Genomic DNA, 16,851 nt, shown 5'->3' on the forward strand with positions numbered 1-16,851 from the left:
AATCGATGCCCTGATTTTACAAGAAGCAAATAACTTGGCTCTAAGGCTTATTGAAGAACAATGTTGTTGGTTGACCGTGACAGTGAAGCCTCTCTCCTGAGGCCTGTCTCAAATCAATTCAAGCAATAAAGCAAAGTGAAGACTATAGTTGGCAATAACTGAAAGCAGAGGGTTGATACCACGAGGGCTCTCCACCTCCTAGTTCTGAATTTTGTGTAGTGTCACTTTTCTCTCCTGACCCCTTTCCCCACAAGGCTAGAGGCAGGGCTGTTGAAAGCACTTTCTTAACATATTTAGAATATTATCTTTTACATCTTCAGTTTGAAAAAAAAAAAAACCTGCAAAGGATTGACAGCTTGGGTTGTGGTTCCTTCTTGTTCATTAATTAAGCAACCACAATCCGCATGCGGTAACCTCAAAGTCAACAAATGTATCCGCTTCGAGAGTTACAATGCTGGACAACCAATGTCAAATACAACCCTACACATGGATAGTAGAATCCTATAATAGCTCTAGCTGTAAAAATATTCCCTCTGTAATATAGGATATTGCATGGTGTGTTAGGTAGGACCAAGTAGACTATGACACATAATAAATAAACCCACAATCTCAAAAGCCCCACTTCTTGAGGGCCGCTTACTATACACATCTAAAATAATTTGGCAGAGGGACTTTTCTCTACCAATTCAGATGACCAGGCAGATACAGAAACAACATCTGGAAAAATAAGGCCTCTTCCACAGCATTGGAAGGGAGACCGGGAGGGTTGTCTACCAGCATGTAAATGCTTCAATCTGGAAGTGACGTGTCACTTCCTCAGAGCACACTGGCCACATCTTTTCACATGGATCCACATACCCAAAAGGGGGGTCTGGGACCCACGGAAAGAAATGACGAGCATTGGGTGTTATATGCAACTAATGAATTGTTGAACACTACATCAAAAACTAATGATGTACTGTATGTCGGCTAACTGATCATAGGAAAGAAAGAAAGAAAGAAAGAAAGAAAGAAAGAAAGAAAGAAAGAAAGAAAGAAAGAAAGAAAGAAAGAAAGAAAGAAAGAAAGAAAGGAAGAAAGAAAGGAGGAAAGAAAGAAAGAAAGAAAATGGATATTTTGCAAAGAGTAAATAATCTCTACAACAAACAATGATAGGTTTAAAAAATTGTAGTATTTGTTTATAGGTCAGTGAACTGAGATCACCACTATATTGATGAAGAATCAAAATTTTTGAATCAATAAAAATCAGTCACCTTTCTTTGACTAAAAATTCAAGCGTATTCGTCATGATTTTAGTACTATTCCATGTTTTCATGGCTAACAATGGCTAAGGTTCTACGCTGTTAAGCATCCGTAAGGAAATCAACCTGGCTGGTATTAGTTATCGTAACCTCTGGGTACCTCAATTTTCTGGAGTTTTACTGAGGATTAAATTAAATACGATGGGATGATTGTGATGATGTTCATATGTTTAGCATTTATTGAGTAGTTAATGTGTTTCTGTTCAGACCTCTGGGCATATGTTAATTTGTTAAATCCTCACAATTACCTAAATAAAGAGTAGGTCTGATTTTTATTGCCATAAAGAAATGGAGGCAACAGAGTTGATAAGCTGATTCAAGGTCACATGGCAAGTAAGTGGCAGTGATAGAATTTAAACCTAGGGAGATCGACTCCAGTCAGCCTGTTTAACTCCTGTGCTGTGAGAAGATCCCCAGTGCAGAGCAGGCATTTCTGATCACAAAGTTCTGAATGATGACACCCATCGCTATCCCCCTACTCTTTTTTCTTCTGCTTCATCCATCAGTGTGAGTTCCCTCTGATAAATCCGCCTGGCTGGTCCTGAGGAACTCTTCACTGAGATGTTTGCATGGTCACCTCTTATTTCATTTAAGGCTCTGCTCAAGAGACTGTTTCTTACCACTCTAATCAAGGTAATAATTCTCCATCCCTTTCTCCCTGTATCATTCATAGCATCTATTACCACATGACACAATATTACATATTACTTTATTATCTGCATCTGCCACCAGAATGTAACTCAATGAAGGCAGAAACTTGCTCTGATCTGAATTTTCACACATATACCAAGATTTGAGTAAACGGTTTCTATTAATCTACCTGTCCGTCCGTCCGTCCTTCCATCCATCCATCCATATCCCCATTCATTCTTTATCCATCCTTACACTGTACAAAGCTACAAATCATCTAGCCATTAGTTACTAAAAATAACTGGCTTTTAATTATTTCATTAGGGTGAGATGTTCAATTATTATTATTGTTGTTATTGTTATTATTATTATTATTACTCACTGCCATCGTCCCTTTTTCTTTTTTCTTCTCTTTTCTGACAACATATGGTTTAAACGAAAATTATGTGAGATCTACAGGCAACACTTACAGCACTCGTGTTGAGCAGAAACACAGCTTTTCATCTAAACTAAGTGAAGAAGGTTAAGTTTTGAAGGCAGACTCTACAGACTTCTGTTTATAGATTTATGTATTCTTGAACTTTATATAGAGCAATCACTGTTTTGTGATCTCCCAAGTTCAATTTGAATCCAGAGTAACGCTGCACTGAAATCATTATCATCAAGCCACTATTTTTCACTCCAGATCAATTACTGTTTAAAGGACACTTAGGAGTCATACATACAGTTTTTGAGGGGAAAAACGAAAGGTGTGAAAGTGGTTATAATACCAGAGTAAGCCTTTTCAGTTTATGTGTGTAGACAATGCACCAGATATCTACATTATAATGATGCTGGCTTCCCTTACTTTATCCCCAAACTATTTCCTTCCTTTCACATTTAGGATTTTTTGGGAAGCATCATATGTTTTGTTATGTATGAATTTAGAGAAAGACAGAGTAGCTACTGTGCTTACTGTCTCCTTAGCAGATTTTATTGACTTCTGGAAGCATTTTTCTATCCCCTAAATTATTCCTTCCTTTCCCCTGAACTAAAATCTGGTCATCATTCAATTGAATCTTCTAGATGTTTTAGTGGAAAAGGCAACATCTTACACTGTTAATGGCTCCCACCCTAAGGTACCAGGCTAAGGAACCAGGCTTACGAGATTCTTGGAAACAGTTCACAGAGCAGTCCAGGAAATATAAGGCACAGGGGGCATGTGGGGAAGGGGAGGATGTGCCGGGAGTGAAGGAAGGGGCACTGAAAGGGGAAATGGAGAATCAATAAAGCCAAACACTGTGTAACGCGTGCATTTCAGCCCTGTTCGGAGATGTGCACAGTACACTGAACAGAGTTTTCTGCAGCCCAGGCAATCAATACATGTTTGCTGGACAGGTGAACAGAACAGAACCAGATCTTAAACGATGATATAAAAAGTGCTGTGCCTAAAACATCAAGTCTTTTCCACTTGTTCCTTCATACTTTAAGCTAACAAATATTCAGCGTTTACTGTATCTCACACATTCTCCAAAGCACTTTGCATAAAGGAAACAATTTAGTCCTAAGAGCTCTCCGAGATGGAAGCAGTATTATTATTTCATAGCTGAGAAAAATGAGACAAAGGCAGATCGTGTGACTTGCCTAAAACCACAGAGCAGACAGTAAGAGGGTAACCTAGGATTTGCACCTAATGGTTTTGTGGAACTGGGCTCCCAACAACTGACATAAATGCTACTTAGTATTCATAGTAAACTCAATAAGTATCAGCTGAATGACTGTACTTAATAAATAATACTCTCTTTGAAAAAGGAGTAACCATTTAAATTTAGAATTGACACTTTGATCATTACAATGATGGACTATTTCTTTCCTGTCTATATAAATTCAGGTCCTACTTCTCTCTTCTGTGGGATGGTAGTTGCACTTTATAAGATTTTTATTAAAAAAAAAAAAAACATTTTAAAGCAACATGAATTCAAAAAGAGGAGATATCAAGTTCCTAATCTGTCACTTATTTTTCCATGAATAAGCTACTTGCTTCCCTGTTAACTTAACCAAAAAGGAGATATCCTTCTTAACGTGTCCCCGGACAGACCGAAGACTATGCCTATGCCTTTGCCTTATTTTTCTTTTTAGAGAAATACAATAGATTTGATAGTAAATTCAAGATAGTACTGTGATGTATTCAGAATGCAAAGAAATTAAAAAAAATAATACATAGAGCTTTATGTTGGTCCTGTACTAAATATTATCTAATAAGTTGAGTTGTAAGTTTTTGAATAGAAAATAAAAAGTACCTATGAAGCTCAAATGGCTTTCTTATTTGCAGGTAAAGTAGGTAACACCAAATATAAACATAAATACACAGAAATCACATATATCCTCCCCCTTCTTCCACATTCACTTTTCATCAATTTTAAACTTTGTTCTCAATTATTCCAAACTTTTAGAAATATGCATAGATTCCAGAGTTGTCAGATAGTCCTGGGAAAATCTGAGAGAGTCCGTCATGATCCTGTCATTCCGCAAATGTGAAAACTGAAGTTCCATAATGACACAGCCAAAGCTAGAGGATTAGTGTCAAACCCCTGAAAAAGGTTCTAAGTCTATAGAATCTATCTAAATCTATAAAAACATATGGTGCCTTGCTTTTTGAGATTCTCTGGCTCTGTCCCCACCCCCCACTTTGATGTGGGTCTTCTCTTTCCTTCATCTTGTCCCTAGTCTACTTAATTTTGATTCCGGGCCCAGTGCTGCGTCTGTTAATGCTGGGTTTTTGAATGTGAACTGCTGAAATGAAAGGGAATCCTGATGCGTCCAGTTGGAGAGCTCGTGGTGTCAACGCCTCCAACCCCACAGAACTTCCCACAGAGCCCCGGACCCGCTCATTCCATAAGTGAGTGAAACCCCTCCAGTTTCAGCTGTCCTTCTCAAACCACCTGACTCATTTCTCAGTGAATATCTGTTGGCTCTTTCACGTTCTCCTGTCTCTCCTTTACAGACGCAAATAACACACAGGTCTTGTGGTGGTTGGTGGTTTATCCCTATTTCCTTATATACTAGCTTTTGTAGGGATGCATTTGCATTTGATTTTGTTGTCTGTTTTCTGTGACTTACTGACTTTGCTAACTATGTGCTCTGTTTTGTTGGGAGAACTTGGGAAAATCCAAACACTACTCTCCCACAACCACCATGACCACAGCCATATTTCCATAATTCTCCTGCTTTTATATAGATTTTAAACAACTTCACTGATTTAGAACTTAGGATTTACATATCATTAAGGGGTCACCTATATTATGTTTACAATTTAATGGCTTTTGTGTATTTACGAAGTTGTGTGACAACTGCCATAAAAATGTAGAATATTTTCATCATCCTACACAGAAATGTCATGTTCCTTGGCGGTCACTCCCCACCCCTTTTCTCTGCAGCACTAAGGATCCCTAATCTACTTCTGTCTCTACACATCGGCCTGTTATAATTATTTCATACAAATGGTATCGTATAATACATGGCCTTTTGTTATGGATATTATGTGACAGAAAAATAAATATGAAGTAATGTTTTAAGTTCTTCACCTTAAATGGCAAACAGCAACAATTCCAAGATAGATTTTAGGGCAATGTGTTTGCATATGATTTGAAGTTGGTTACATGGGGCAGGGCAATAAAACACCAACTGAGAAGATGGTCATGATCAGTAGGAATGGTGACAATCATAACAATAAAAAGTGATATATAAATGTTACTATGTGTCAAGACTATTCGAAGCACTTCACATATATTAACATATTTAATATTCACAGAAAGTTATGGTGGAAGTACTATCATTATTGTCCCCATTTTATTGATAAGGAAACTGAGGCAAAATAAAATAAGGTCACCCAAACTAGTAAGTGGAAAAGCGGATTCCACACCCAGGTAGTTAGACTCAAGACTCCTTGTTCTCTTTTTTTTCTTTTTCTTTTTTGAGAGAGAGTGGGTGAGTGAGGGGGGAGGGGCAGAAAGAGAGGAAAGAGAGAGAATCTCAAGCAGACTCCTGCTAAGCAAGGAGCTCAATCTTACAACCCTGAGATCATGACCTGAGCTGAAATCAAGAATTGGATGCTTAGCCAACTGAGCCACCCAGGTGTCCCACAAGACTCCTTGTTCTTTTTTTTTTTTATGATTTATTTTATTTTAGAGAGACACAGAGCGAGCTCGAGCTCAAGTGGGGGGAGGGGCAGAGAGATAGAGGGAGAGAAGCAGACTCTGAGGGCGGCAGGGGCTCCATCTCACCATCCTGAGATCATGACCTGAGTCAGATGCTTAATTGACTGAGCCACCCAGGCACCCCAAGACTCCTTGTTCTTTTTTTAAATTTTTAAAAAGATTTTATTTATTTGACAGAAAGAGACAGACAACAAGAGAGGGAACACAAGCAGGGGGAGTGGGAGAGGAAGAAGCTGGCTCCCAGCGGAGGAACCTGATGTGGGGCTCGATCCCATAACGCCAGGACCACGCCCTGAGCCAAAGGCAGACCCAGACTCTTTGTTCTTAACAAATGTTCTCTAGCGCCTCTATGATTTTTAGGTGTTTAATTAAATGCCATTCTCTTCTAAATTGGTGATAGTGCCAAGCGGCTTAGGGTAACAGGGTAACAAATTCTGAGTAACACTAATATTTTACTGGCATATAGTTTAAAACTAAGGAGACAAAATAATCATTGTCTTTTAGTTCCATAGATATTTTTTCACACTCTCATAATATTTTTTTTGTTCTATCTTAACTAAAACATAATTTGAAAACTGTCATTATTTTTAGCAGATTGAGTTTTAACTGCTTTTTAATAAGGCAATGGCTACTTTGTCCTAAAACATATTTGATACACAAGTGACCATATTCAAATACAATTGGTCACGATTGTTTCTTCATTTGGATGACATAGGAAGAACTATAGACCTAAAAAGTACTTTATCACTAAACATATTAAAGTATTTCTCAGTAAGCTGAGCATTAGATTGAGCTGAACAAAATTAATTATAATCATGTAAATTCTCATAGGACTTTACAAGAATAGGCAAAAAACAGGGTAAACTTCTCCATGAAACTGGCAAAGTTGGAATAATAACGCTCAGATTTCTTCTGTCCTGAATCAACCCATCTAATAATCATTCTGCCTCTCTTAAGAAGAAAGGAATTCCTCTTGCTTAATAAAAGCTTCTTTCTTTCTAAAATCTTAGAAAAAAACTTTTGAGGATTTTTTTTAAGTTGCCGGAATAATTTATAGATTGAAGAACTAACTACAATAGAAATTTAACATATTACTAAGAAGGTGACTCGCGAAGAATTGAAGAAGCACATTCTTCTAGAATAAGTGCCTATCTTCTAAGATACATTTTCATGATTATATGTCCAGAACCTCATTTTCTGTTGTCCAGCACCCTCTCCCAAGCATCTCTAAGCCCAAAGCCTGTCCCTTTCTTGACATGCGGAGCTCTGTGCTCCCTGCAGCATCTGGGATCTTTGAAGAAGCCTCGCTCATAAAAAGAGCAGATGCTGTAACATCACCAAATACCGAATCACATTTTTGAACTGCCTCAGTGAAATGATACCTTAATGTGAGAGCAAGAGTGAAATTAAACAGCACTCAAGTTCAGCTCACAGTCCCCGGGGCCTGCCTCCAAGAGAATCGGTGTAGAATTCACTGGCAGAGTCTATCACATGGCACTATTCTGGAAATCAGATGGAATAGTGCCTCAGAAAGAACTTTGCCAGTTGTGAAATTGTGCAAGTATATTTATAATTATTTTTGACATTTTCTGGGTAGTTTTGTAAAGCAAATCTAAGTATAGTTGTGCTTCACACATTTGGAAGTGAGATAAATGATAGCGAAGTTTTTCAAGTTGCTGTTCACTTGCTGGAGAAGCACTTTAAATACCCAAAGCCTTGCTCTCAATTCAAGTTCTGCTCGAATGACACCTGGTTGAATTTTTCTCATGTGTGCACTAAGTGACAGCTTTCTAACATTTTTCTTACTAGTTCATTTTAAATTAGTTTAGTTAAACGTATGTAAATATTAGGCATACACTTAAATCGTGTTGAAAAGTAAATGCAAAGGAAAACACTTCTGCATGTGGCAGAGGGGATGGTCTAAAGGAAGAAAGGAATTAAATGCTTATGTACTTGTGGGAGGGAGACACTATCCTCTCTTAACATGTGAGTTCAACGATTATGAAATGATCTCTTTCAACTGATTTGTATGGATGTACCAAATATATATCGGCAGAACATTTTGTAAATGAGAAATAAAGGTAAAAAGGCTAGATGATAAAAGTTGTTCCAAATAGAAGTGATTTCCAGAAACTTACCAGTCATGCAGTTTTTAAATTCAATGTCATCAATTGCAGCTCCTCCTCCTAGATCCCTTGTTCTGATACCCTGGAATATGACTTCAAAATTCCTTAGCTTTCCTAGCAGGATGACAGCCCTTTGCCAATGATCACCAGAGTTCTGCTCACTTTCTTGCCATACTCTTGATAGTCCTTTCTCTGTCTGCATTAGAGAAATAAACACAAAAGAAGAAAAAAAAGCCAATCATTCAGAACAGAAGCATTTGATTAGTGAAAACCAATTAAAAACAAACACTGGAACTCTTATAATATCCACGCTGTACTTGACCTCATCAAAACAGAGGCATATTAATCTACTACAGTGTTTCCTAGAAGTACTGATAAATCTGTTTTGGTGTTTTCAGAGACACCACTATTTAGGAGTGGCCTACTCAGGTCATTCCACCTCCCCTTTGCATGCACACAAAATCCTTGATAACATTTTACAGAAAACCTGGGTTATGGCTCGGGATGCTCCCCCAACCTTCTATTCATATTCTGTAATTATTTAGATTGTACCTTCCTTCAAAGCGTGGAAACAATTTACATAGGGGAAGAGAAGAAAAGAGATGGAAGGAGGAATATGTGGGAGAAATCACTAGCCCCGACAGACATGACAAAGGCATTGTGAAGTGAGCCATGGTGGCAAAGTGATGATTTCTAAGATCAGCAGGATTTCAAAAATCCTATTAATATATTATTTTGGCTATCTGAAAAATTCTATCATAATATGACTGATATATGAGCACTAACTACAACCTTTTCTATACCACACTCTTTAGTTACAAAGGAAAAATTAATTTTCTAAAAAACTTATGTAAGTATCTCCTCTGAATGTGTAAGGATGGTTTTCATTGTTCTTTGCTCTTCTGGACCTACCTCCTCCTGAGAATCAGATGTTTTAATAAATCATGATGATGGACACATTGCAAAGAAAGAGAAATAAACTATATATTTGCTCTATATAGCATTATAAACAAATATATATACTTGTTATGTATATTATTATACATATGTACACATATGTTTATGTTTATCATTAGCTCCAAATAACTAATATCTCAGAGTCCACTATTTTGTTTTCATAACAAATTATCAAACAATAACAACAAAATCCTTGTGTCTGAAGCTTGTAATCAAAACTGTGGAATTGAGGGGAGTACTGAGGAGAATGGCAGCCAGAAAACCAAGCAAGCTGTTCCAACAGATTTATACCATGCAGCTGTGAAATAAATAATTTACAGGTATTTTTTTTAATATAAGCTGAAGAAAAAGAAATGTTTGAAAAAAGGATCCAAAGGAATTACATCTCCATAGGTTCACGCTTTTAAGGCACTAATGTGGATAAATATAGCTGACACCTTGTTCTGCTGAGGGAGACACAATCAAGCCGTTCTTCCTCAGCTGAATTACACAGAAAGTGGAGCCATATATCAGTTAATCCAAAATTAACTTTGCAACACAACTATTGGGGTCTACATAGATTTTTGAACAGCCTTCTCCCCCCCCAAAAAATATGATAAATCTTTACACCTAGAGACTCATGTAACTTTTGCCTTGAAGGGGATGGGGAATTCACACCTAATTAATGGAATTTCATATCTTTCTGATGACTAAAGAAGAGAAGCCTTTTTCAAGGTTAATCCTTGACTGTCAGTGATGTCGTAGTGATGTGGAATCAAAGGAATGATTAGTTAAATTAAAGATTAAAGTAGAGGGGGCCTGTCTGACACATGGCAACATAACAGGCATGGATATTGATAAAGTCTGTCTTACTTTCCAAGCTCGACTCACTTTGTTAATATTTTCCATTAATCTACTTCCGAAGTCTCTAGAGCCATTCATTAACTATGAGAAGCCCCCAAAGGGTTTTCAACAAATACCGTCACAGAAGGTTGTGTGACCACTTTAATCAATAACATAAAAAACATTTCTTCAATCTTACAACTGACCTTCTAGTGAAAAAGAGATTTGAATGGTATACCCATTATCATTTTATGTAGTAAGAAAAGGAAACGAGGGTGAATTCTTTTGAAAACCAACCATGGATCAACCAGATGGCGGGTGACTGTAGAACATCATTCTAATATATTTACTATCATTCCTCTTTAAATATAACATATCAAATCTTATCCCCATAACTATCAAAATAATGCATCCATATGTAAAATGGAGATTTATTTACTTATTGACTTCTCTGTCCATTCATTCATTCATATGCATATTTGTTTTGGCACTGTATTTGCCCTCATATTTTATGTTAGTGTTTCCCTTTTGGGTCATGAAAAGCAGCAAGAAATACTGAAACTCTGCCCCCATCCCCAACACCAAAGCCTGAGCAGAGCCTAGATTTCAACTCAAATCAGATCCCAGGGGCCCCAAGACCCCTCCTTCCAAGACTTTACAAATGAAGGAAAACTAAGAGAACTTGTCACCAGTAGACATACCTTAAATGAATGGCTAATGGAGTTTCTTTAAGCATAAAGGAGATCATAAAAGAATGAATCTTAGAATATCAAGAAGGGATAAAAAAACAGCTAAAATATGAGTAATTACAATAAACCTTTCTGCTCTTGAATTTCTTTTAATTTTTTTTATTTTTAAAGATTTTATTTATTTATTCGACAGAGATAGAGACAGCCAGCGAGAGAGGGAACACAAGCAGGGAGAGTGGGAGAGGAAGAAGCAGGCTCATAGCAGAGGAGCCTGATGTGGGGCTCGATCCCATAACGCTGGGATCACGCCCTGAGCCGAAGGCAGACGCTTAACCGCCATGCCACCCAGGTGCCCCTTGAATTTATTCTTGATGGTTGAAGAAAAATTAAAATAATATCTAATATGGTTCTCAATGTATGTAAAGCAAATAATTAAGGCATGAATATTATAAATGCAAGAGAGTAAAGACCTAAAGGGAGGTAAAGTTCCTACACCTGAGTTAAGTCTTAATGTTCTATTTTAATAGGTCACATTTTCACCCTCAATTTTTTTTTATTCTTTTGGTTTTCTCATACATTCAGTCTTCCAAATGAATCTTGGAATAATTTAATGAATAGCTGAAATTCTAAATATTGAATTATTTTACCCTGAGATAACATTTATTTTTTGACTTGTTCAGGACTCTTTATGCCACTTACTAAAATTTTATTTTTAATAAATAAGTTCGATATTTATTATAACATTTATTTCTAGATATATGGCAATGTGTGTTACAGTGATGAATGGGAGACAGGCAGAGGGCTGGGCTTCTACCTTTCCCTGAGTCACCAGAGAGAGCAACTTACGTTGCTAGAGATGTATGAGTTCACAGGCCAAAGTTACTAGGCTCCCAGAGGCCATATAACTATTAAAAGATGACAATAAACTGAACAACATATAACATCTAAAGAAGAATTTAAAAACAGATGAAATCAGAGTTTTAGTACTGGGTGTTGTAGGGAAGTGTCGAATCACTATATTGTACACCTGAAACTAATATTACACTGTCTATTAACTGGAATTTAAATAAAAACGTAAAAAATATATAAAAGATAAAAATAAAAGGCTTCATGCATACACCTAAAAAGATAAGCAAAGACATAGCAATATAAAATGGGAAATCTTGAAAGCAACTAAATAGAAATATTGGGTAAGAAAAACATAATATGCCCAGAAAGAACAAAATAGGTATAAAAACAGCAGGACGGTTACAACTGAAGAATTAATTAATGAGTAGAAAGATCTGATTCCAAAACTTTCAAAGGGGTCAGCAGGAAAAGGAGGAGTAGGAAATTTTAAAAATCTAAAGGCTATTTAAAGGATAAAAACAGAAAGGCCTATATATGGATGAAAGGAGTTCTACAAAGATGAAGAAATAAGAAATGAAAACATAAAAATATTAAAGAGAGTATTTCAGAAAGACAGCATGAAGTATCAAACAAGATAGAAAAGAAAGGCAAGTGCTATGTGCTATGGTAAAATTTAAGAATATGAAAGAAAAAAATGCTAAAAATTTCCAGAAAAAGAAAAGGGCAACAGTTAGATGAAAATCAGACTTCTTCGTAGCAACCTTGGATACAAGAAGACAGTAAACTAATAACTTCATGTATTGAAGGAAATGATCTTGAACCTTGAGTTTTATATCCAGCCACACCTTCAGTCAAATATGAAGGCATGAAAAAAATTATCATCAGATATACAGGACCTCAAATTTGATATAAAAAAGGCTCCATCACAAAAACTGGAGGATATGCTAAAATAAGAAAAGAAATCCAAGGGAATCCCACAGAAGATACAGAAAGTAAGGGTGTCTTAAAATATAAAAGTTGGGGCACCTGGGTGTCTCAGTCAGTTAAGCATCCAACTCTTACTCTAGGCTCAGGTCATGATCTCAGGGTCATGAGAATGAACCGTGTGTCATGCTTGTGCTCAGTGTGGAGTCTGCCTGAGATTCTTTACCCCTCCTTTTCCCTCCCTGTTTCTCCCACGGCTGGTGTTTCTCTCTCTCTTCCTGAAACAAATAAATAAACTCTTAAAATATAAAAGTTGGGACCAAAGAATAGAGAAAGTTATCACAAATAATCCAGAGAGAAAAACAGAGAAAATATTAACATTATCAGTTCTTAGGTCAGTGGAAAGGAGCATAGGAGAAAGCAAAGGACAGAGATAATATCACTGTCATGAGAGCATGATAAATGGCTTATCTAGTTAATGGGGATAAATGAGCGCAAGTATGTGTTTTAAGTTTAAACCAGCCTAAAAACAAAAATCAAATGTAAACTTAAAAAATGAGAGAAAAATAGCAATTATAAGTCTCACCATAACAATAGAAAAATGAATAGGTTAAAGACTAAAAGCTAAATTATAAAAATAACTCCAAAAAGCCAATAGGAAAAAGACAAGACAGAAAAAATATGTAAGAGAGATTTACAACCAACTTATATAAGAAGAAATTTTAAAGATCAAACGACCTGTAAGGAGATGCTCAGACTCTGCGGAAGTCAGGCAACAAGAGGGTGAAAAGGCAAGATACGATGGGTGCACCTCACAAAGTGTTTTTCAGCAATAGGGAATCATCAGTTGGATGCAGATATTAAAACAAGGATGAATCTTTAAGATACAGATTGAAGGGAAAAAAGTAATAAATAGAATGAAAGTTACAACACACTTAAAAAGAATAGCACGTATAGTATAAAATGCGAACAACCAAGCATATATATTAGAATGGTTGTCTGTGAGGGGCGCCTGGGTGGCACAGCGGTTAAGCATCTGCCTTCGACTATGAGAAACAAACTGAGGGCTTCAGAGGGGAGGGGGGTGGGGGAATGGGATAGACCGGTGATGGGTAGTAAGGAGGGCACGTATTGCATGGTGCACTGGGTGTTATACACAACTAATGAATCATCGAGCCTTACATCGGAAACCGGGGATGTACTGTATGGTGACTAACATAATATAATAAAAAATCATTAAAATATAATAGCACTAAAAAAAAAAAAAAAAAAAAAAAAAAAGCATCTGCCTTCGGCTCAGGGCGTGATCCCGGCGTTATGGGATCGAGCCCCACATCAGGCTCCTCCGCTATGAGCCTGCTTCTTCCTCTCCCACTCTCCCTGCTTGTGTTCCCTCTTTCACTGGCTGTCTCTATCTCTGTTGAATAGATAAATAAAATCTTTTAAAAAAAAAAAAGATTAAAAAAAAAAGAATGGTTGTCTGTGGAGGAAAAGAGAAATGAGATAGAAATTAAGATAAAAAAATTAATTAAAATAGATACAATACAAAATGAAAGACAGGACACACTCAAAACAAGAGCACACATAAATTAAAAACTGGTAAAACCTCTACTGTCCTTGGCTAAGGTGCCAGACTCTAAATAGTTTAACTAAATTTTCAATTAATAGTATTAGGATTTATAATTAGACAATTTTTTGGGTTTTTTTTTTTTTTTTAGATTTTATTTTTAAGTAGTCTCTACACCAATGTGGGAATCAAACTCACAACTCCAAGACCAAGAGTCATGTGTTCTTCTGACTGGTACTATCTTCTTATTATCTTCTATCTTCTTACTCTTCTTCTTATTACATGGGTTTTATTTGATCCTCACTAATGTTTATTCTTTTGTCTTTTTATGTTATTATTACACTGCCTTGAACAATGAGCAGTGGTTGTCCCAAGCAACTTTTAAGAGAAATACAAACTAACACAAACAAAAATTCAACCGATAAGCATTTTAGAAGTATAAACTTTTGTGAAATTGTTTTGAAAATTTTGATGAAATTATCATCTTGAAGACACGTTCATAACTTAATCACTCTCCTGGTTCCCTGCTGGAGAGATATAACTGAGAGGAGAGACAACAGGTGGATGTCAAGGAAAAAGAGTGGCCTGCCAGTGGAAGCTGGATATATCCTCCCTAAGTCCCAGGAGAGCACTAAGTAGACCTGGTAGAAGGAGTTTTTATGGGCCATTATTCACACCACAGTTTCTAAACAAGGGCTGTCTCTCTATATGAGCTGATATGGGTCTGGTGAGTACAAGGAAAAATCACTTACCACTGAAAAGGACTCATTAGCTTAGATGGATATTAAAGTAAGCAACCAAAATAACATCAACATGACCTCACAGCTATTAGAACAGCTAGAAAGAAAGAAAGAAAGAAAGAAAGAAAGAAAGAAAGAAAGAAAGAAAAGAAAGGAAGATAAAATCAAAGAAAGGAGAGGGAAGAGAGGGAAGGAGGGAAGGAAGGAAGGAAGGAAGGAAATAACAAGTGTTGGTAAGGATGTTGAAAAACTGAAATCCTTGTGGACTGTTGTTGATAATGTAAAATGGTGCAGTCACTGTGGGTGATAATAGGCAACTCCACAAAGACTAAAAATGTAACTACAGTATTATCCAGCAATTCCTCTTCTAGGTATATACCCAAGGAACTGGCATCAGGGACTTGAAGAGAAATATTTGTACATCCATGTGCATAGCAGCATTACTCACAATAGCCAAAATGTGGAAGCAACCCAAGTGCTCGTTAACAGACGAATGGATATATTTATGTGCTAATACATACAATGATATATTATTCACTCTATAAAGGAAGGGCATCTGACATTTCCTACGACAGAGATAAACTTTGAAGACATTATGCTAAGTGAAATAAGCCAGTCACAAGAGGATAAATACTGTAAGATCCCACTTATACGAAGCATCTAAAGTAGTCAGATACATAGACACAGAAAGTAAAATGGTGGCTACTAGGGGCTGGGAGAGGATGAAAGGGGGGGGTTCTTTTTAATAGATACAGAGTTTCAGTTATACAACATGAATGCTTGGAAGGATGATGGTGATGGTTGCACAATAATGTGAATGTACTAAGTGCTACTGAACTGTACACTTGAAAATTGTTAAGTTTCTGTTCTATGTATTTTACCATAATTCAAAAAGAGACTTAAAAAAACCACACCAAAGCCTCCTGTTGAGATATATTTAAGAGCAAAAGGAGAAGTATTCTTGAAAAGAAACTACCAATGTTAAAGGGATCGATTTTCAAAGAAGACATAACAACTCTTAATGTGTAAGTACCTAACAATAGAGCACTCAAATTACATGAGGTAAAAACTGATAGAACTGCAAGGTAAAATAGATGAACCAGCTATCATAGTTGGAGACCTCAACATCCCTCTTAGAAATGCACAGACCAAGCAGGCAGAAAGTCAGTAAAGACACAGCTGAACTCAATAGCAAAATCAATCAGCTGGACATACTTGACATCTATAGACTACTTCATCCAAGAACCACAGAATACAGATTTCTCTCAGGCTTACATGGGACGATTGCCAAGACAGACCATGCTATGAGCCATAAAACAAACCTACCAAGTTGAAAAAGTAACAGGAATCATATGGTATCTGCTCTCATACAACAATTGAATTAAACTAGAAATCAGTGGCAGACAGATAGTTAAAATCCTAAAATACATGGAGATTAAACAACACATTTCTAAGTAACACATGAGTCAAAGAAGTCTCAAGAGAAATTTAAAAGTATTTTTAACTAAAGTGAAATGAAAACAAAACATGAAAATGCGTGTGATGCTTTGAAAAGAGTGTTTAGAGGGAAACTTGTAGTATTAAATGGATATATTCAAAAGAAGAAAGATCTAAAACTAATTATCTAACTTCTTTACCAGTATGGATGCCTTGTACTTATTTTTCTTGTCTGATTGTTGTGGCTAGGACTATAAATTTCTAACTTGAAAACTAGAACAGGAAGAGCAAATTAAGTCCAAAAAAAAAAAAAAAAAAGAAGGAAAAAAAAAAAACTATAGCAGAATTCAATGAAATTAAAAACAGAAAATCAACAAAACCAAAAGCTATTTTTTTAAAGATAAGAAAAAAAGCTGATAATCCTTTAACCATGCTAATACAAAAAGGAGAGTGCACAAATACTAATAACAGAAATGAGAGAGGGGACATCACTATAGAGCCTATGGAAGTTAAAAAGATAATAAAGGAATACTATAAACAACTCTTTGCTCACTAATTTGATAACGTAGGTAAAATGTACTACCTCCTTGAAAGGCACAATCTGCCAAAACTC

General features: G+C 36.4%; 1 protein-coding gene across 1 annotated transcript in view; it reads right to left on the reverse strand.

Annotated features, from left to right (window-relative positions):
* MALRD1 (MAM and LDL receptor class A domain containing 1) overlaps positions 1-16,851 on the reverse strand; it is a 731,799-nt gene that overhangs the window by 242,346 nt on the left and 472,602 nt on the right. Inside the window, exon 30 of the mRNA XM_057304733.1 lies at positions 8,266-8,449. Coding sequence (XP_057160716.1) covers positions 8,266-8,449 — 184 coding nt within the window. The remainder of the gene's footprint in view (positions 1-8,265; positions 8,450-16,851) is intronic.

The sequence above is a fragment of the Ursus arctos genome, unplaced genomic scaffold, assembly GCF_023065955.2.
Source record: "Ursus arctos isolate Adak ecotype North America unplaced genomic scaffold, UrsArc2.0 scaffold_30, whole genome shotgun sequence".
NCBI lineage: Eukaryota > Metazoa > Chordata > Mammalia > Carnivora > Ursidae > Ursus > Ursus arctos.